At 27.7% G+C, this 23,681-nt stretch overlaps 2 protein-coding genes across 2 annotated transcripts; one reads left to right on the top strand and one right to left on the bottom strand.

Moving 5' to 3' along the window:
- Window positions 1-2,384: 2,384 nt before the first annotated feature.
- On the bottom strand, window positions 2,385-18,066 carry LOC113385891 (endoribonuclease Dicer). Its single transcript, XM_026623718.1, has 11 exons — window positions 17,558-18,066; window positions 12,109-12,289; window positions 10,970-11,150; window positions 10,741-10,864; window positions 9,972-10,672; window positions 9,662-9,894; window positions 7,237-7,506; window positions 6,037-6,831; window positions 5,787-5,968; window positions 5,178-5,392; window positions 2,385-4,291 (listed from the first exon to the last, which is right to left on the bottom strand). The coding sequence occupies exons 1-11, from the start codon at window positions 17,707-17,709 to the stop codon at window positions 2,385-2,387; spliced, it is 4,941 nt and encodes a 1,646-aa protein (XP_026479503.1). The 5' UTR covers window positions 17,710-18,066.
- A 434-nt stretch (window positions 18,067-18,500) lies between these two features.
- Window positions 18,501-19,490, top strand: LOC113364218 (TM2 domain-containing protein CG10795). The gene is made up of 4 exons (XM_026606710.1): window positions 18,501-18,877; window positions 18,949-19,030; window positions 19,101-19,266; window positions 19,337-19,490. The coding sequence occupies exons 1-4, from the start codon at window positions 18,694-18,696 to the stop codon at window positions 19,445-19,447; spliced, it is 543 nt and encodes a 180-aa protein (XP_026462495.1). The 5' UTR covers window positions 18,501-18,693; the 3' UTR covers window positions 19,448-19,490.
- Window positions 19,491-23,681: the final 4,191 nt, after the last annotated feature.

Genomic DNA, 23,681 nt, shown 5'->3' with positions numbered 1-23,681 from the left:
AAAACCGCTAGACCTGTTTTTCCAAAAAATCAACTATATCTTATAAATACTTCTTTTGTTGAAACGAACTATTTTTGACATTCATAAATTTCAGTTAGTTTATTATTATTTGCCAGAATATGTTTAAATTTTTATTTGTTTCTAATGCATGTGTAATATTGATATTTTGGTTTTCAAACATTTTACTAATTTAATTTGGGAATTGTATGCCATTTACTTTATTGAGCAAATCATGCAAAAAAATCTAGTCTTTCATTATTAAACTTTTTTGAATCAAAATATTATGAAAGATCATAAAGCTTTGAAGTTGAAAACCCCAAATTAATTATTCATAGCATAAAATTTAAATACAAATATATTAGTTTATTAATTTTACTTAGTGCATCATATGTTGTTTTTTAACTTCTAATCATTAAAAAAAAGTGTGTGATAATTAATTATAGAAAAACTATAAATTTTATTTAGAAATATATTTTATATTACAATATAAACCATCTTAACTATTAAATATAATTTTAGTATCTCTTGACAGGATTATTGTATTAATATTATTGGACATAATTGTTTATCATTTTAAAAAAATATCTAGTGCATAATAATAAAATTAACTTCTTTTTAAATGATAATTTTTTAGAACATTCAATAACAAAACAGTCACTTAATATGCCTACTCTCATAATTATATTTCCTTAGTATTCTACCTGAAAAAATTAATAGCATAATAGCAATTAAATTAATAAAAAGAAAGAAAAGTACTCAAAACCTATATAAAAAAAAAATTAAATAGGAAATTATTTTCATTGGCTTCTTGTGAAAATAATTATAAATAATTTCATCAAGACTAGTCTCAATTTAAGAACACTGGTTAATTTTCTCAAATAAAGAATATTTAACTTGAAGTTAAACATTTAAAATTTAAGCTCTTTTCAAGCCCATTATTATTTTTTAAATATTTGAATAATGTTATAATATGTATGTATATATATATATATATATATATATATATATATAATATATATATATATATATACACATATAACATTATTCAAATTCATTATATATATATATATATTATATATATATATGTATATATAAATATATTAGATGGTAGAGTCTTGAATTTGTAAATATCTGGTAGAACTTCGAACAAAGGATCCAAAAGGTAATAAAAAACAAAAAAGCAGAAAAGTTTTTTAAAAACCATTTCTTTATTTATTTACTGTCGACGTTTCGATACTAGGTACGTTCCATCTACAGGTAATTAATTCTGTTTTTTCAGTAACCTTTTCTTAAAACTTTCTAAAACTAATTTTTTAACATTTTGAATATTTTGTTATATAATCCACTCATTTAATTTTATCATTTTCATTTTGATTATATTGTCATATTTCTGTATATTATTTTTTCAACAATTTTATTCATTTTATATATAAAAACTCCATCATATATGTTTGCTTAACTCTTATCAAGATCATGTTTGTTGACAAATGTTGATTGTTGAAATTATTGAAGATGGAACGTACCTAGTTCCGAAACGTCGACAGTAAATGAATAAAGAAATGTTTTTTTAAAAAACTTTTTTGTTTTTTATTACTTTTTGGATTCTTTGTTCGAAGCTATACATACATATATATATATATATATATATATATATATATATATATATTGATTGTTTCTTTTCCGAACAGTAAATCCAATAATAAAAAACAATTTGTTTTTTGAAGATGTTTAATACGACGTTTCGGAACTAGGTACGTTCCATCATCAGGTTTATTCTGTCAAATACAATGTTTTTTAAAATACTGATTAACATTAATTAACAATGGTCAATACAGATTAATTAGAAAAAAATTTTGTTATAAAGGAATGGATTATGTACCTAGTTCCGAAACGTCGTATTAAACATCTTCAAAAAACAAATTGTTTTTTATTATTGGATTTACTGTTCGGAAAAGAAACAATCAATATATTGAAAAAATCCAGGACTTATCTATTGAATATATATATATATATATATATATATATATACATATATATATATATGGATTTTTGTGAATAGCGATTATTTATGAGTTTGATTTTGTGAACTTTTAATTCTTTTTACGTGTCCAGGATAAGAATCATCCTCTTCTTCAGGAACTATTGATAACAAATATATATATTAAACGTCATGCATTTTATACTTTATCATAATTGGATTAGAACTGTATACGTATAAAAATGTATCTAAAATAAATTCAGTTCTCTATATTTATAGGTAAATATTAATGTATCTAATATCTAATAAATTCAATATTTATAAGTCAACAAGTTTATTGTATAAATATTTATTTATCAATTTTAATAAATATTTATACTTTACGCCATTTTGGTACTTATAGTACTTAATGACGACCCATCATTTGAAGAGCCATTTTAGAAGCAGCTTTTTTCGCGTTCTGTTTATTTACTCCGACGCCATAAACGGTGTGCAGTTTTCCTTCGTGACTAAATGTCAAAGAAATTGCTACACATTTAGATTTATCGGGTAATAGAGTGTCCCCAAACTTTGGCTTACAATTTGTCTCATATAATTGCCTAACAATTTGTTTCGGTACATTTTTCGAAAACATTTTGATTTCATTATTCATCAATTTAGAGAATACGTTCCAAACAACATTCAAATTTTTACCGCTGTCAAAGAAAACGGCACAGGCAAGAGACTCGAAAATATCCCCTAGAACTTTTGGAACGTCGACACTCTCCACTACGGAGCATTCTCCCTCTTCCAAAAGATGAAGTAGTTCCAAATCTACTTTGTGTCCTCTCTGTTCTTGAAATGAAACAAACTTATTAATTGAATCGGCCAGACTGGGGCTTAACGATAATATGTGCTCGTGAAATCCATATCGGACTGTAAGACTTGCAAATGTGTTATTATTGACTAGGGCTGAGCGTAAATCAGTAAGCTCACCAGGCGATAATAGACCGCAATGCTCATATATATGACCTGTTATCAAGAAATCTAATATAGAATCTCCGACAAACTCTAAACGCTGGTAACAGTCAGTGAGCCGGTTCATAGAATAAGATGCGTGGGTCAGAGCCTGAAGTAAATAAGACCGATCTTTAAACTGATAACCTAAAGATTTTTCCAAAGTTGCGTAACCCGGTATGAAATAATCTATATCACTTTCCGTAATTTCATTGCTTAATTTAGCAGGAATCGCTTCGCTTTCCATGAGATGGACTAATTCATCCGAGTAAGGCAAAATTTTCAAAAACGCCAATAATGATAAACATGTATTAACACCGTGAGACAAAAGATATTGACCTATTAAAGCTTCAATACAATCGGCTATGGTCTTATCAGAAACATTTAACATTCCAACTAAATTTTGCAACGTATTAGTATTTGATTCAGTAGAGTCCTCGCATATTTCGTTCAGTGCGGTGAGCATTGCTTTCAAAGTTTGAGGAGATAATACCCCAGATAGCACTTCTTCCTTTGGTATTTGTTGTCCGTATAACATTTCTGCTGATACATCTCTATTAATCAAATTTGTTTTAAGATCTTTGGAGAGGGTAAACCCAGGTGGTATCCAATCAGCACAAGGAGCAAATTCATAGATATTCATATAACCAGCCAAATGCTTATTCAAACCGCAATACATTAAATTTTTGTTCCCTATAATCTGTCCTTTAAAACTTGTCAGATGACCTTCGTTCAAATCTCGAAATTTGTCAGCAAGATATAGGGTTACGGCAAATTTTAAAAAGCTATCACCCAAAGTTTCTAGACGTTCCAAATCAAATAAATCATTCGCTGTTTTAGCTGTTAGAACAGCTAACATATCCTTCAATTCCACAATTTGTGAGTGCTCATTTAACATTGCTAAAGGAATTACAGTATCTTCATAACAAATAGCCAATTGTTGATGATCAATTCCTAAAGGAACATTATTCTCAGTTTCAATATTATCATCAATTTTATTTTTTACAAATTTGTAATAGTAATCCATGTCAACTTTCAATGTATCATCAGCATTGCGATGAAAATCTACCGGTTCAATAGAAACATCCCAATCATATTCTTTGTTTAATTTTTGAATTTCAAAATCATAGTTAGTAAGATCTTTACTATCTAATTTCGGTAAAAAATCCATAATGTCTGAATCATGACTATAATTAGAACTACTATCACTGGCTTGGTCCAAATTAACTGCTTGGTTGTTACATTTACTTGAAGAATCTGGCTCTTCCGGATCATGCATTAGTTCTATCCGACATCCAATTGGAGAGGTTTTAAAATCTGGAAAGTATAATATCGTTCAGAATCACACATCATACGTAAAAGAAATAAGAAAACTTTAATGCTGAAAATATTTTGAAAAAATTATTTTGATAAGTTAGCTGAATTATCGACGCGGCGCTTACGCGCTTCGATATATCGTCTCTATGCAGCTAAAGCAGTGTGATTGCTTTGAAAAAAATTCAAAATTTCTAAAATACTTCAAAATAAAAAAAAAAACTTTTTTTTTTTGAAAAGTCTCTTTTTCCAAAAAAAAATCAATTATTTTCAAAAAATTAAAATTTTTCAAAAATATGTTTTTATAAATTAAAATTTTTTTGAATCATTTTAAAAATATATATTTTTTGGTGCGGGAAGTTGCAGCAATTTGCCTTAAGGCACGATGCCATACACCACTAGTTTATTTTTATAAATAAATACTTTTGCAGAACTATTAAGAGCTGGTACTCTATCGCCATACTAATTTTCATTAAAATCGTCGGGTTTTTATTTTAAAAATCAATTACAAAGAAACGGCGGGTAGCTGATCTTTGTCAAAATCTAATTTAAACATTTCCGTAAAAACATTTTTATAGTAAATATGTTGTTCCAATTGTATAAATCTATAGTAGGCATATCTAATATTAAAAGTTCTAAATAGAGGAATTGTCACATATCCGATCAACAATAACCACAAAATGTTCAGAAACACAAAGTGTAAATGAACAGATGTTGTAAACACTAGATACATGAGCATAAGAAAACGAGCATTATTAATATTAATGTATTAAAATGTTACATAATTAAGTGAAATAAATTTTTTGAATTTTCATTCGAAATAATATCAAAAAGTTATACTAAACTAATTATAATATATAATTAGGTGACAAATACCATAAAAACTTACATGGTTCAGAGAGATTTAATTCTGTATTAATAATATTAATTAACTCCCGGGCTCTCATCATAGATAAAAAACGATGAAAAATACTGGGTAATAAAGCCGATTTTAGGTACAAAATTGCAGGATATTTTATTATCACACAGAATTCAGGCACAAGGTGCTCATCGAATGCAGAACTATCCAAGTCAATATTGAAATATTTCTTGCTTTTACTAGCCCTGAAAAATTATTCAAAAAACGTTGTTAAACCTAATAAACTAATATTTTGTATGTTCTGGAGATATATGATTATGTTATAAGCTTCATGAATGTGCATATAAGAGAAATAGATTCAAACAGAAAATTTTATAATTACATATTTTTATAAAAAAATAAGAAAATACTTGAAAAAAAAAACATTTGAGTAGTAGGCTTCAATAGAAATATAAATCCATGTATATAAAATTATGTACATTAACTAAATTACTATTAAATCTGTTTTACTTAGATAGTGAGAAGTTTAAGATTATGTTACAATTGAAATGTTAGGAGCTTCTAACTATGTGCAAATAGATTATTTCAGTTTATCATCTATAATAAAACTACAATATGTAATAAAATGAATTGCTTTACCTTGGTTTGAGACAGTTCAATTTATTAAAAGAAAATGGTTTAACTTCTAAGAGAGGTTGCTTCATATGACAGGCTTCTAAGTGATATTTGTCTCGAAAATATGAATTGTATGTATCATAAGATTCAGTTGGAAAATTCGAGAGGGGAGACATTTCTTCACACACTCTAGTAACAATGTATATCTGAAAAGAAATGGATATTATGCAATTTTGTAAGTTTATATTACTTATAAGTTTGTAATAATACTTACAGTTTTAGAAGTAATATTTCTGTACCAAGGTACAACAATGGCATCTCTGTAATTTTCAGGATCTATAACCATTTCCTTTCTTTGTTGGTGTGTAGGAGCATCCGGTATTATTAATTCAGGAAAACTGTCTATAATTTGCCAATCTATATTCCAATTTGTATCAACTGGACAAACCAATAATGACACTTCTTCATCTAAAGTATCACAAATCAAAAAACTTTTTAATACTTGTAAGACATCTTTAAAGAGCATCACATTAAACAATCTTATCCTTTTTATGTCATTATTTGTTAAACTCAAGAAGCCATGATTCATACGGAGCTTAACATGCAATCTTCCAACGCTCAGGAAGAGTGGAAAATCACACAAATAAGGAAATGGTTTAGAAGATAGAAAAGCATAAGTTTGTTTGGAATTGAGCATATTATAAAACTTCAAAGCTCTGTTATCTAACTCTGATGGTTTGCTGTAGTCTGCAGATATTTCAAGAACATGTAAATACACATCATTGTCAGCAACAGGCCCACAACGTTTCAAATCTAGTGGTATGATTCTGTTATGAAGTCTGAATCGTCCTCTTGTTCCAGGTTTACTGAGAAAATTTCCTTGTGCATCGTGGGTTGGTTCACTTCTTAACCAATGGTCAAAGTAACCATGCAACTCCTTCATTTCATTGAGTTTGCGATTAGTTATGGGCATCAAATGGTCATCTAATTCTCCAGTTTCGTGGAGAAGTTTAACCGCACATAAGGCTGCATGTCGCTTGGCATTTTTTATAGAAGTCATCCAATCACTCTGGAGTCATTTAAATTTTTATGAAATATGTGTTCTATTAATTTTTAAAGCTAGCTTTGTTAATGTTAATGTTATTGCATTCGCTTATGTTATTTTTTTTTCAACATGTAAAAATAAACAGTACTCAATAAATTCTATAATGTGAGAAATTAAATTTTCGTATATTTTTGTATTTTTTCTTATTTCATAGATTTGCCAGAAGGGTTACTTATAATAAAATTCATTTAATGAATATTTATTACAATATTGCCATAGTTAAAAATTAATTATAATCAATAACCGCAAAGGCACATGGCATTAAGTTTGAATAAACACACAATTTTATCTGTGCAACCAAACAGTAAGAAATCTATTGAAATATGAATAATATATAAATAATTAAAAAGAATAAAATTTGTTACTTACCATAATTCCTTCACGTAGCTTGCACATAATCGGAAACTGTAACATCACACGATATCTAGTAAAATTACCTATAACCTTATGTTCTCGAAAGTAATTGACTGTAAGATGAGTAAACATATCCTGAGGAAGTGCAGAACAGTAACGATTGACTAGAGAAATTGCAGATAAAAGTGTTGCTTGTGCCTGATCTGTTTCATAAGGAGGAATAATTGGATCCTCAAAATCATCTAGAGAAGGCGCAATTCTTTCATTGGTTTTGCCAACTAGCAACTGTAAATTATAGGTAAATTAATAATGAATCATGTAATCACAAATCAATTGTAAATTATTACAAGAGATTCTTACTATAGAAAAATTAATTTATGAGTAATTAAAAGTATTCTGAGTGGATTTATTACACAATTGAAAACAAACCAACACGTTAACTCTGAGTATTTTCAAAAATCAATAATTTTTATAACTGAACCAGTTTTCGTAGGACATTAATGGTTTGGTATGTTCATTGAGACCAAGTACTCTATCGTTATACCAAATAAATCGTCTAATTTTAATTTTAACAAATTTCAAGAAACTACTCATTTTCTCAAATTTTGATGATTTTTTAAAATTAAACTACTTGTCGTATAGCCGTAATATTTCAGTAAGTCCTATAAGATCATGATATATATCGCCAAAAAAATTCCATGAAAATCGGTCTAAATTTTTTTTTCAACAGTTAATTACAAGAAAACGGCTCGGTAGATTTTCACCTAAAACTAATCAGCATCATTCCCAACTAATATCTTTCAAACAGTTATTGATTTTTTAAAATCGATTCGGCAGTATAAACTTAAATGTAGACGAAAAGTTTAACACTTTTTTCCGAAATTTTTGACCAAAACATAAACTTCTCCTTCGGAAAGTTAAAGAATAGCGCTGGAACAAATTAATGGCATTGCAATGTATTTGTATAGAAAAAATTTCGAGATACGAGCGTGCATATGGATCGAAAACTCGTATGTCAAAGTACCAGTTGTACCGTATCACAGTATATATATTTACAGTGTATCCTATAACTTGACGTCAAGCCGAAACGGGGTGATAATATTGGCCTAAACTGTCTTGAAAAAAATTAGAAAAAAATATCTCACATATTTTGGAAATTATGAGCTTCAGTTTAACCTAGACTCTAGAGCTTTGATGCAATTATGACCATTATTTGGTTATTAACTTCCCGTAGGGTAAGTTATAGTAATCGCAAAAAAATCGAAAATGAAAATTTTTATATATCTTTACGTTTTAGAGGTTTCTGAATATTTTGGCATACCTTAGAAAAAATGGATGTATGTGTGTGTATGTGTGTGTGTGCGTGTATGTATGTATCTGCGGATACAAATTTTCGTCGACGATTTCGGGAACACGGATGAAGCAATTTGAATAATTCAAAAAACATTCGATTCGTATTGATAAGGAGACGTGCTGCTTAGTTTTTGGTGGAGGCAGGTCTAGCCGTTCCGAAGATATGGGGCAAAAAGTGCCAAAAACGGTATCTCAGTTTTTAAGCGAACGGAGCGTCCGATTTTAATAATTCAAAAAATATTTTACTTGTATTTACAAGATGAAGAATTGATCAAATTTTCATAAGGGCAGGTATAGCGGTTTCGGAGATCTAACAAAAAAAGTAAAAAAAAAATGCCATTTGGCGGTCAAAAATGATCATTAGACATATGAACATTAAATTATCAGATATTTTATAGAAATTTCAACAGTAAGTATAAATTTTGTTTACATTCCTATGTTTATCCGTTAGACAGCGGCGCGGCGCTTACGCGCTTTATATTTTGTCTATGCGGTTAAAGCAGTACGATTGCTTTGAAAAAAAGTTCAGATCTTCCAAAATATGTCAAAATTAAGAAAACCCTTTTTTTTCAAAAAAAAAATTAATTTATTTTTTTCAAAAAAAAGTAATTATTTGTCCAATTTATAGTTTCTCAAAAATCTTATTTTTTTCGAAGTAAAAATTTTTCAAAAATGTTAATTGTTTTTAAAAAAAATAATAATTTTTGGTGCGGAAAGTTACAGCAATTTGCCTTAAGGCACAATGCCTTAATTGCCTTAAGTCAGAATTCCACTTACAGCTAGTTGTGGTTAATTTTTGCGAATTTTGTTTATTCAAACTTTGGAACTGTAATTGTGAGTAAGGTCCATACTGTCACCCTATGTTGGCTTGACGTAAAAGTCTGGGTCCTCCTGTATTGATAATGAGCTTTGATAATTGTAAAGCTCAAATATTCTTTTTATTTATGGATAAACATAAATCTCAACTACATTATTTCTTGTTACAATATTACATTGATCATGATAACAATAAAGTCAACAGATCATATTATTTCCAAATATTTTTATAAGTGTTCTACTTTCTATTATTACATTACAAGATACTCACATGCAATAAATTTTTCTCAACTTCTTTAAATTGATAATATTTTGTCATAAATTTGTCTTTGTCATCAGCGCAAACTAATGTTATAAATTCACTATCCTTGCTTCTTGCTCGGCCTTTAGATTGTGTATATGAACAATAATTCTGAATGGAATCAAATCTCACAACAAGTGAACACTCTGGCACATCTATACCTTCTTCCAATACATTTGATGCAATTAGCAAATTTGCATCTCCTGTAAGAATTACATTATTTTAAAACAACTATTTGAACAGTTGAATTAGTTTTTGAATATAAATAGATATAACTCACCATATCTGAATTTGATTAGTGCTTTTTTGCACCATTTACGATCCAAAGCACTCTCTATTCCCTGAATCATTCCTCTGTTGGACATACCAATTACAAATTCTGGTTGAATAAAATTAAAATCGTTGCACTCTCTAGATAATGCTTTGAAAATTTGATAAAGCATATTTGCCGTAAATCTCCTTTGTACAAAAATTATTGCCTTTAGGGGAAGCTTCTTATTATTTTGTTTAGGAGAATACTCTTTAATAACCTCAATTAATTTCAATACTTTGGGAGTAGAATTTTGATAAATCTGTTCTACAGCACCTTGTGACTCCATATACGCTCTTAATTTTTTTTTTACATACATAAACACAGTAATTAATTGAGAATATAACATAGCATCTTGTCTGTTTGATGCTACCCTCTTCATTTGTTCTACTTCTAAATGACGAATTTTAACAGATTCATGGGCACCAAATGGCCCCAGGGTTATCATATCTTCAATAAAATCTCTAATCATATTGCATACTGTTTTTCGAGCATCTTTACATCCTCCTCTCATGTACACCATAGATTCATGCTCTGGAATAACTTTCCCATGTTGTAATATGGCAAATTTGTCTGTAGTAACACTCAATTCACTTATCAAATCTGTTATTATTTGTGGTGTTTTTTGATTATCATAAAATACTATTCGTTCTCTTGGATTTGCTGAAAATCTAAAATTTGATTGAAATTAGTGTTTGTTATTACTAAAATTGAAATTATTAAAATTAATTCATTTTACCCCAATACACTTTCCATATTATCAATAGTTGCTATAGTGGATCCCATTGAGGTTTCTAAAGTATTTATTTCTATTTCCACGTTATGAGGTTTACAATTTGAATTTATTAAAGATGCTGTCAACCCTAGAATGAAAACAAAAATATATTTTGAATCACCATACTTCATTTTGTTTCTTATAATAATTCAATTTATAGTAGAAAATTTGATTTAAGATAAAAAATTCTTACCCAAAATTCGTAAACTTATGTTTTCATCTCTACGATTCTTATAAAACAACATGAGCTGACGCATTGGATGTTCTTTTATTGTATGATGACATTCATCCATTATAATTAAATTTATATTACTTAATGACAAATAACCATGATTGAGTACATCAACTAATATTTGAGTTGTCATCACGAGTACCTGTAAGAAAATTATGTTAAAGACTTTCAAAAATGTGAACAAATCGTATATTTATCAATATGTGCAATTTTATATTATATATATATATATATATATATATATATATACAAATATATATATTTGCTAAAATATTTAATATATGTAGCAACAGGAGTTGACTTGAGAGAGAATAATAAAAACAATATGTTGTCGACATGTTGATTTTTGTAAAACCATCAGAATTTTAATACTAGGGTTATACTTTTGTTAAGAATTTATTTTTAATAAATATATTACCATATATATTATATGAATTAGTAGGGGAATTACAGACTGAATGGCATAGTGTTTTGTTTTTTAATGATATTTATTTTTTTAATGATATAACCACTCTAAATCGTTTTTGCTGATCTTTGGTTCATTGACTATCAGTAACATAGTATTTTAATTAAGTAGGAACTATAATAATATATTTATTAAGGAAAACTGCAAGTAATTACAAATACCATTTTGTCTATATAGTACAGACAAAATGATATAGAGTAAAGACATGTTGAGATACTAATTTTTACATAGTTCACAAACATATTCTTTGGGATATCAGCACTTTATGCATATGCCCAAAAGAAACATTGTAATCTAACCTTTCCGGGCTTGGAATAGGAAAAAAAGTCTTTGCAATAAATGCAAGTCTATTCTTTTTATCGGTTGATTCTTTGGTCTGCTTCTAGGAGTAGTCAGAGTAAAAGTTAAAATCTAATAATAGGCTTCAATTTTCTTCTTTCTTAGCCTCAAATGACTACACTGTAGTTCTTACAAAATAGTATGATTGGATAAGTATGTATGATTCAAAAGTGAAAGAAAATCACCTTCAAAATAAACTTTTTCGTGGCAATGACACTCGATATCTGCCTAGCTCATACATTAAAACCATTATATCCATATTTCCTCTATATGCCAAGTATCATAAAATTATTACCTTATGCTGGTTAAACTCATTGAGCCATTTTTCTCTAGTCCAATTATCCACATTTTTTGCACCAGTATATTCCCCAACATTCTTTATAAACGTCTGGCTTTTAATAAATTTTGCTTGCTGCTCAACGAGAGGCACTGTATTTACTAAAAATATACTTCTCTTACCTCCACTGTCAAGACTCCTGTAAATAAACAATTATTATTTATATGATATATCATTATTTATTTAAATGATATAGTATAAAAATAATATATGTATAGAAATATAAAATAATACATTATTTATTGAATTCAAGCAAAAATGAAATTTGAAAGCATAGCTAAAATGTATAAATAAATGTAATCTAGTAAATTTCTTACCTAAACATATAAAATTGATATCAAACAATAAAAAATTAAATAAAATAAAATATAAAATTATTAATAACATATGAATTATAAAAATATCTCAACAATATTATTTCTTGTGACGATATTACATTGATAATGATAATATTAAAGTCAACAGATTATATTATTTCAAACAATTAATGCAAAAAAGTAGCATTTTTAAAGCAATTACATTATTATTTTATAAATATATGAACAGATTGACAAAATTTAATTTGTAAGAATTGGAGATTTGTTTCGAGAAAAAACTAATATAAATTAAATAAATATATTGTTATCAATTTTAGCATAATTAAACAGATCTCTCGGCAGGGTTTTGAGGATATTCCTCTAATAATGCTAATGCATTACTTAAAATTTAAAAAAAATTCAAAGTTTACATAAAATTTGAGTCTAAGAGATACCCCAATACAACAACTTATTAGTCCAGTCATTATATCTATAGAATTATATAAATTATTTTATATAATAAAGTATTTTTTAAAAATATTTTGATAGTCCATGGACTGCAGTCATTTAAGCTTAAATTAGGTAAGAATCTTGGAATTCGAGATACCCAGCTCTAAGTCCGTCAATACTTGTATATTGACACCCTAAAGTTGTCTCAAAACCTACATTATATGGTGAGGTGTCAATATACAAGTATTTATAGACTTACAGCTGGGTATCTCGAATTTCGAATTGAAATTACTATAATGACTGGACTGTATGACGTTTATTAGTTTACTCGAAATAGTGATTTTGAATCGTTTGGGAACAAAATTGGAAAAGGTATATGTATGAGCCAAATGGTTTTTGCCGACGTTCTCTCAAAATCGACTGAACCGATTTCAAAAATTTAAAAGCCCAAATGACTTGCGCTACGATTGGTTTCTTCATATTGCACGTTTTCGCAAAAAAATTCTGAACATTTCACATTTCAGTAGAGGATCGTGTTGATTGATTTATGGCAACGATCCGTTTCTTCTAAATTAAATGTTAATACATTTTTTTGCGTTTTTAATGAAATTTTAAAATGGCGATAGAGTTGAAGCCCTAAACAACCATCATCATACGAAAAGTTAATTAAATTGAAATTGAAATGAAATTATAAAAATGTATGTTTAGGGGCCGTTCATTAATCACGTGAGGTTTTTAGAGGAAAAGGGTGGGGTTTTGACAAAAAACTCACAAAATGTCACGTGGGGGAGGGAGGGTTTAGTAAGATATCACATGTATTTATTTTATACCTGATTTTTTTTAAATCCAAACGTTGAAAAAAAATCGAAAATTTTACAATTTTTCTCGTAACTAAAAATACACGTTATGTTTGGTGGAGAAGGAGGGATAATTTTTGAACATCGCCACGTATCATCAACGTGGGGGGTGGGGTCCAAAAAATCCTTAAAAAATCGATCACGTGATTAATGGACGCCCCCTTAGAATAATAGGTCGCGCTTTGAGGACCTTCAAGTGTGTATTCTGTCTGAACAAACAAAAACTGATAATCTGTTGGAAAGATATTAATTTTAATTGAATTCATTTTTATTGAAAGCTTACAAGCGGAAACTGTTTTCAAAATAAAACAGTGCACACGACACCAATATTTCTTGTAACATTTTTGCTGTCAAGTCTTTCTCGTAAGGTGAATTTACAAACAAACTATTGTATTCGAATGTAAACAATAAACATATGTATCCGATCCAAATTTTTTTCAACCGCGAAAATAGTAATTCGCAATTTTTTCTACTGTGTTAGTAATTGTAATGTTGTTTTGGTACAATTGACATAGTGCATTTATATAATAACAATTAGGGTTTGTTAGGTTTCAAAAACCGGCTTTTTGACGAAAATTATGAAATTCGAAAACCGTTTTTTTGGCGGAAAATCGGTTGTTACTGTATAAATGAACTAGTTGGTATTGGTGTTTAGCCTTGAGGCAAGTTACATGAACTTCCCTAAATGTGTAAATAATCGACTTAATCAATAAACAAATTAATTTATGAGTGATTACAAGTATTCCGAGAGGATTTGTTACACATAATTGAAAACGAACGAACACGTTAAAACTCGGAGTATTTTCTAAAAGCAAATTTTCACAAATCAATAATTTTTATAATTTAACCAGTTTTCGTAGGACGTTAATGGTTTAGTATGTTCATTAAGACCAAGTAATCTATCCTTATACCAAGTAAATCATCTAATTTTAATTTTAACAAACGTCAACAAAACTACTCATTTTCTCAAACTTGATGAATTTTTAAAATTAAACTACTTGTCGTAAGGCCGTAATATTTCAGTAAGTTCTATAAGACCATGATATACATCGCCAAAGAAAGTTTCATAAAAATCGGCTTAAATTTTTTTTTCAACAGTTAATTACAAGAAAACGGCTCGGTAGATTTTCACCTAAAACTAATCAGTTTTATGCCCAACTAATATCTTTCAAACAGTTTTTGTTTTTTTAAAATCGATTCGGTAGAATGAGCTTAAATGTGGACGAAAAGTTTAACACTCTTTTACAAATTATAAAGAAGCGGCTCGGCAGATCGTCTCACAAAACTGACAAACTATAGTGCTCATTGAGATACATCGAATGGCTTTTAAATTTATGAAATCGGTTCGGGCGTTTTGAGCAAAAACGTCGATGAAAGGTCTAATTTTGACAAATGCCAAAAAAACGATACCAATTTTTGCAAACTTTGACGAATTTTTAAAGCTAATCGAGTTGTCGTAGGGCGGTAATATTTTAGTATGATCTAGAAGACTATGATATCTACCGTCAAAAAAATCATAAAAATCGTCGAATTTTTTTTTAAACTTTATTACAAGAAAACGGCCCGGCCGATCTTCACCAAAAACTAATCAGCACGATTCCCAACCAACATCTTTCGAATGGTTTTTGAATTTTTAGAATCGATTCAGAATTGCGGGCTAAAACGTAGACGAAAAATTTTTTACCTTTCTGCTATTTATAAAGAAACGGCTTGGACGATCGTCGCACAAAACTCAGAAACGCTAGTCCTCATCGAGATACATCGAATGGCGTTTCAATTTTGTAAATCGGTCGAACCGTTTTGAGAAAACGGTTTGATTTACGGCAAAAAATCTGTTCACACACACACACACACACACACACACACATACACACACACACACACACATACTTTTTCCAAATTTGGTCTCATTCGATTCAGAATGGCTTGAAACGTCGAGAAAACATAAAATTAGCGAATCGGATTTTTTTGATGAAAACTAAACTTCTCCTTCGGGAAGTTAAAAATGACAAATGGATGGAACCTTTTGATACTTGGAATCATATCGGTTCGATAAAATTTGGAATCCTATCAGTCTGTTATAGTTCTCAGAAATATTCTGTGTTATCTTTTCTTTAATGTATATATTAATATAAATTATTATATCAATGCGACTTCTTGCTGAAGGAGTGAACTGCTCTACTCGAGTTTAAAAAAAAAGAGATTTTAGCCTTAGAAGCCACAAATAAAAAATTAACATTTTCAGAATTATTATATCATCCTTTAAAAACGATTTAGCCTAGTTCGGTTGCCAAAGTGAGAGAATATTTTCTATTTTGGAAAATTTGGGAGTAAACAAAAGACACTTCTAAATAACAAATCGATAGACGTCCTCAGATTTTAGCAATCATATTTCATTAAACCAAAAAATAATTAAATATTTGAATTTAATTAAAATTGTTCGGAATAGAATAAACTTGGGGTTTTGTTTAATTGTTTTTAGAATTAAAATTGACATTAACAAGTAAGTATTAATATGTATCAAATTTTTGTTTATTTAACACTAGAAAGTTAAAAGTTTTTTATTTAAAAATTTATTATTTTATTTATTCGAATTCTTTTCTTTTACTGTCATAAAAATATTTACATTCTCATATGTTATAAAATGATGCATGATTAACGGATAATCATTTTCAAAGTTATTTAATTCAGATCAACTATTTTTTCTTTATTCTACTAATTAAAATTGAAACTACTGGTATATGGCATCCTGTCTTAAGGCAAATTACTGGAACTTCCCGTACCGCAACGAAATGTTCGGGGAATATTAAATGTTTTCAAATAGATTATTACAATAATTGTAACATTGTCTAATATTTATAAGAATTATATAAACTGAATTGCAAAGTTGAAATTATTTGTTTAAAGTATATTAGAACTTTAGACAGAATTAAAATTAAAATCTGAATTATTTTCGATATACAAAAAAAATTCTTGAAAAAAAAAAAAATAGAAACATTTTTTTTTTCAAAATCAATTATTTGAAACAAGCAGAAAGTTCTTTGAATCATTCAAATCGGACGCTTAGTTCTCCCAAAAACTGACATTTTTGCACATTTAGCTCTGGATTTTCGAAATGGCTGGACCTGTCTTTGTCAAAAACTAATCATCTCTTCTCCCAATCATTACAAATTGAATGTTTTTTAGATCATTCAAATCGGATACTCCGTTCTCTCAAAAACTCGATCTGTATCTTTTGCACTCTTTGCTTCTTAACGGCTGGACCTACCTTTGCCAAAAACTAATCAGCACATCTCCCTATCAATTGGAATCGAATGCTTTTTGAACCATTAAAATCGGTTGATACGTGCGCCCGAAAACGTGGACGAAAAATTGTATCCATACATACATACACACACACATACACATCCATTTCTTATGAGGTATGCCAAAATATTCAGAAACCTTCAAAACGTAAAAAAATGTAAAAAATTTCAAATTCGATTTTTGGACGATTACTATAACTTACCCTACGGGAAGTTAATAAATATGTTTACTATTCATAAAATTGAACATTTTATAAATTCAGTCAAAAACTGCTTTAAAATACCACTAAATTTGCCGGTATTTTTTTGTTATTACAAGAATATTCGATCAAAAATTGATTTTTTATATAAAATTCGAAAACCGGTTTTCTGTAAAATTTATAATTCGAAAACCGGTTTTATGAAATGTCGGTTTTTGTATAAACCCTAATAACAATATACAACAAAATCAAAAGTGCAGTATTATAATTAAATATTGCATCACTAGACTAATACTTACTTTTCCAATTCACTAGATAAATATTTCAGCATTTGCAATGCGATAAACGTTTTCCCAGACCCGGTAGGTAAAAATACAATCGTATTTCTTTGTATAGCAATTTGCAACAGGTCCACTTGGTATGGACGAGCTCGAAAGTCCTGATCATCCATGTCATTAAAATTGAAATATCGCAGTTATTAAAATATTCACTAATCCGTTTCTAACACTAATCACACTAATATATCACTAAAATAAACTTTCTATAAAAATGAACTAATCAAAGTATATCACTTTAAGCGCACACAGAACGAGATAAATGGGGAATTCACCGAATATTGTTCCCACTCTAGTATACGGAAACTAATGAATATAAAGCTATATACAGATATATTTTTAACTAATTACACTTATTCAAAATCGAATTTGATTAATAACTGATTATTTATTTTGTTTTATTAAATAAGTAAATGAAGTAAATCATGTCAATAATATTAAATGTGTCATATAAATATACCTAACATAATCTGGTCACACGAAGCACAAAACATTTTAAAAATTTAATTTTAGAATTCAAAATCCCAAATAAAGAAAAGTTAAATCCACTAACTTGTTACTAAATGGAAAGAGTGAAAAGTGACAGAAGAAGTCTACCTTGTGAAAGCCGGTTGGTGTTACCATCTTTATAAAAAAATCGTTAATCACAAATCCGTTAACTATTTCAGAATAACGTATATGTGTAATTATTTATAGAGTTATTCATATACATTTTATATGCATAATAAACTTATATATTCAATTTAAAAATGATAGAAGTGGAAAATAAATAAATAATTTAATTATTATATATGAATATGTGAGATTTCACTGTGGTTTATGGTTGACAGATGTCACTATGGTTTCTAACCTAACATGTTAAAATGTGTATCGTATGTGTCAAATTGCTCAATGTCATCTGATACTGTCAGGTTTTTATGTTTTGATATTTTAATTATATCCTAATCACAACCAAGTGAACTAAATGGTTATTAAGAAATGAGTATTAAAAAATAAAACTAATATTTGTAATGAGTGATATGCCTATTTTTTAAACAAGCGAGTTAAATTTATATGAATTTTTATAATGATAATGATATCTGTGCTTTTAATGTTACGAAATGTCTACATTTTTGGTTACGTTTATGACATTTCTATACATGTTAGATTATTATGCCAAGGGGTTTGAAACAGATTGCAATAATTTGAGGACAGGGCAGTACTTATGTCCAGACCCTAGCTATAACCATATAGATCCAAAAACGCAACAGCCAAGAGATTGTACCAAAGAAAATAAGGCAAAGGGTAAGTCTGAAAAGGTTCCATATAAGTAATATGTGTAATGCTCAATCATATTTATACAATTTAAATTCTAGTGTGGTGTATAGCGGCAGATGGTATTATTTGTCGGGAAACAAAAAATGCTTCGTTCACTAAAGATTATCCATGCAAATGGACGTAAGTTACAATTTATCATTTTTTTAAAATGAATATTGATTTAATATATAATAATTTCCTTATTTTTTAGAAATGGATATTACTTTGATACTGCAATGTTGCTCTCAGTATTTTTAGGAATGTTTGGTATAGACAGATTTTATCTAGGATATCCTGCAATTGGCCTTTTAAAATTTTGCACATTAGGTTTTATGTTTGTGGGTCAACTTGTTGATATTATATTAATAGCAACTCAGGTTTGTATTGATAGAAAGAAAGACTCGAGTATAATTAATCATCTAACATGATTGTGTTTTTACCTTGCAGGCTGTTGGTCCAGCTGATGGATCAGCATATATAATTTCTTATTATGGTGCTGGAATTAATATTATCCGCAGTGACAATTTCACATATCGGTTGCCTCAAGATGATTGGTGATTATTTAAATATTGTAAATAATAATAAAAATACATAGCATGTTATTTAAATGTACAGTTTGTTATGTATATACACAGTTTGTATTCATGTCATCAGTTTTTTTCTATAATAGTAACAATAAAGTTAATGTATTGTATTAATCTGGAAGTTTTAAATTATATTTGCTCTGCTTACTTCTTTGACCTCTTTTCCTTTCAATTCCACTCTTTTTTCTTATGATATCTTGCAGAATGTGCTCTTTCCATATTCAGTTTTAGTTCCTTCTTACAATCATATTCAATATCATTTTTTTCTCTTCCACTCTTAGCAGCACTTTCTTCTCGTTTATCTTCTTATCAGTCCATTTTCCTCCAGCACCACGTCTCAAAGCTCCCAAAAGTTGATTTTTTGGTGTAAAATAATCTATAGAATGATATTGATTATTTTATTTAATGAAGTAAAAAATATTTTAATAGTATTTTGGTTTTAAACTACTTTTCTTTCAATTTCTGAGAAGATTTTAAATTGATTTGTGATCAGCATTTCTTTTTTATATATTGTAGTGGTCATGTATATGTGACAATGCATGTCATTTTACAAAACATAAGTTAATTTGTCATATTATATATTTTTATTATTTTTATATATATAATATATAAATGTTATATTGAATAACATATATATATATATATATATATATATATATATTATATATCATAAGAAATATTTTTAATTTATTTATTATATATTTCTTTTTTTTAACAGGTATCTATGATTAAAATTGATGTAAGTCTTAAATTATTCTTTACAATATTGAGCATGAATAAAAGAGATACTATAAAATTAAAAATTTAATATTGAAGAGTTTGGCATGACCATGAAGCGCGACCCATCTTATATCGTCTTTTTTTTTATCGTTTTCATAAATATGTATCTGTAAATGAGAAATGATAGGCTGAAATAAATTTGCATGGACAAATACATTTTTATTTCACCATAACACAAATTCTACCGAGCTACAGATTTCATTACAATACAAAATTTATCGAAACAGGAAACTTACTTCTATTAAATACAAACTATAACAAGCAAAACATCTCAGTTTAGTTATGAATTTAATATTACAAACTACTGCACAAGACCGTCGTTCATTCAATTTTCATTAGAAAATAAATTATTTTAACAAAAATGTATTAAATAGTATATAACAATGACAGTCCTATGCAGCTATCAAAAATATATCAATCTGTTACTAAAATAAACTAATAAATCTACATTTCATTCTTAATTATCCTATCGGCTATCTACTAATCTTAAATCTATACCTATGTTAAATCCCTATCAATAAACCTGAACTAACAATGCCTAATACTACAAAAGCTTATGCTTCTATTCCAAGCTTATCAAAAGCCAAAAAATTTCATTTGTAAATTTCTCTCATTGTAAAACCCTATTACATTACTATACTAAATCTAGAACAGTACATAACCTTGTCCTTATATAAATATATTATACATATCTTAACTTTGATCAATTTCAAAACCCTACATTAATAATACCTTAGCTAAAAATCTATCTCCTTAACTCGTTACCTTATAATTACCTTTCGTAAAGCTATTCAAACTAACATATGTGAACACCACATATTTTCTGTTTTGATTCGGTGCATGCCAACTTGTTCAGTAGATAGCACAGAACCAATAAACGTCTTATGTACTATACTTAGAATATATCATTAAAACTAATCTTCTATAACTATATTATGACTATTCAGCTTCTGAACAGCTGTTACTTTTGCACCATTTTATCAATGTTTTCCACACATCTCTTAATGTAAGTACAGGGCATAAAAATAACTTCAGTAATTTATTCATTGCACTTACTTCCATATGAATATGATATTTTGCTTTATTTCAGCAATTTAAATAATATATACTTCAAATATATTACTATATAACTATTTTGTCAATATAAATTATAATAAATATTTCCTTCTGTTCATAATGAAAAATAAATAACCAGATGATTCGACTTTAACAACATGAGAATTAATACATACACCTAGAACAAACAAAATAACACTGAGATTGCTTAAACGCCTTGTGAGAAGCACCCTGTACTTTAACAATGATATTAAACATTTCTTTGACTTTTGAAAGACAATCCTTTTACAATTTTAATTTTTGATTTAGTTTTGGTTAAACAACATTGATAATATTCATCAAACAAAATCCACAAACACTTAAGCAATAAAATATATCTCAGATTTGTCAAAATAATTTTTTTGATAATTTCATTTTTTCTCATATTTGGTTACAGCTGATTTGATATGAAATATTTGCAATAATATTTAGGCCACAACCTTACGAAAAATAATAATGTTATTTCATCTAAAACTGAATTTACAAAGATTTCATATCGTAATAATGTAAATATAACAGTAAAGAACTGCTATATGTAGATTGCACTCTGTTGTACGGAGGGACATAACAAGCCCACATTCATTTTGGAATGTTAGAACTCCAAGCAAAAATTTATAATATATGTTAAAACCTGGTTGAAGATATCATAGGTAAAATATAAAACGTTAAAATATAAAAGTTTTGGATAAAATATTTAAAAACTCTTTTAAAACCCACTTTGTATAATAAAAAACTGAAGTGCTAAATACTCTAAAAAAGCATTCACCTCTGATTAAACTAGCAACATTTATACACTCAAATAAAAAATAGTCTTTATCGATAACAATGACATTCCGACTCATGAAGAAGTTACATAAGGAAGTTACCTAATAATTTATTTAAAATCAAAATTATGAAAAACCTTAGTATTGAAGTCTCATATCACTTTAGTAAAAAAGGAATCTGCCATAAAAATATATATTCATAATTCGATTAAATCTTATTGATATCTAGTCAGTTTTTCTTTTATTTTTTTTTGAAAAGGCACAAATCTAAATCAAACTTAATTTAACGTGGATCTAAGGAATTGTGTGTATTTTTTATTCTTTATTCCCTTTTCATATTTCTCATTGAAATCAACACTATTTCAGCAATAAAAATGTTTAGGACAAGATACTTTGATTAAAATTTGTTAAAATTCACAATAAAACGAGCATTTTTTAAAAAAAATATTGTCTACGTCTGCTACTATATAAATAAGAGAGGTATAATTTAATAGTCCACATTTTCAGTATTTTTTATAATGATAATTAAAGTGAATCAATTATGAAATAGCTAATACTCACTTCCTTAACAACTTAAAACTCTTTGTAATACATGGATAATCTTACTACAAATTTCTTAGTATAGCCACAACTTTATTCAAAATACATTTGAGAAACCGTTTTTGTTTACAGTATGTTCACATATTATAATGTGTTCTTTATATAAAACTATTTATTTACATACTTCGAAACATCGGTATATTTATATGACTTGTCTTGAAATGACAATGTTCCAGTGTTGCAAGTTTATGGCAACGATAAAATATAATTTGTTATTATCATTTAGCTATATTATAAGATATTTTAGCTTAGGACTTTTAGACATGAAATATGGATGCTCTAAAAACATATTTATATCCTATTTGCAAATTCTTTTTATATATGTAAATATAAATATATATTTTTGTGTATTTATTTACATGTAAAATTAAGAACTGAAAATAGTATATAAACATGCTTTTGTTCATCACAAGGTTATACAGGGACCACGCACTGTGTGTTATAAATTCAAGAAAATGAAAAACATTTGTGTATGTGACCCTCACTATAAAATATTGTATTGAACATAATGAAGGAATGCAAAATTATTAATAATAAAGCATTTTTTCAATTTTTCAATATTTCAACATAAATATGTCTATTCATATATTAGTTTTAATCGTGCATTTATCATTCAAATAAACGTTTTTTTAATGATATCCCAACAATTATGTATCATTTTTCAAAGGTTTGTGATACTTTTAAATATGAGTTTTTTTCGAAATAATTGAAAATAATGCGATATAGTAACAAAAAATTAAAATTTGTAAATTATGCACACATATTCAGATCAAACTATCACAAAGTTTCATGTTTTACTAAGTGGGGACCTGATTTTTATTTGATGAAAAAATTTCGAGTAAGAACAAATTGCAAATAATACAATTTTAATTGTGATTTGAGCAATTGTGTGAAGCAGATTTGAAAATGTTACAGTTTGTATCTATTAGATATTATTTATTTATTTAAACCCAATTCTTTCAACTAAAA

This window comes from Ctenocephalides felis, unplaced genomic scaffold (genome assembly GCF_003426905.1).
Source record: "Ctenocephalides felis isolate EL2017-DRISC unplaced genomic scaffold, ASM342690v1 CF-g0.4_SCAFFOLD_00845, whole genome shotgun sequence".
In the NCBI taxonomy this organism is placed as follows: Eukaryota; Metazoa; Arthropoda; class Insecta; order Siphonaptera; family Pulicidae; genus Ctenocephalides; species Ctenocephalides felis.
Note: the sequence above shows the minus strand (reverse complement) of the source record. Positions and strands in the feature narration are given on the sequence as shown.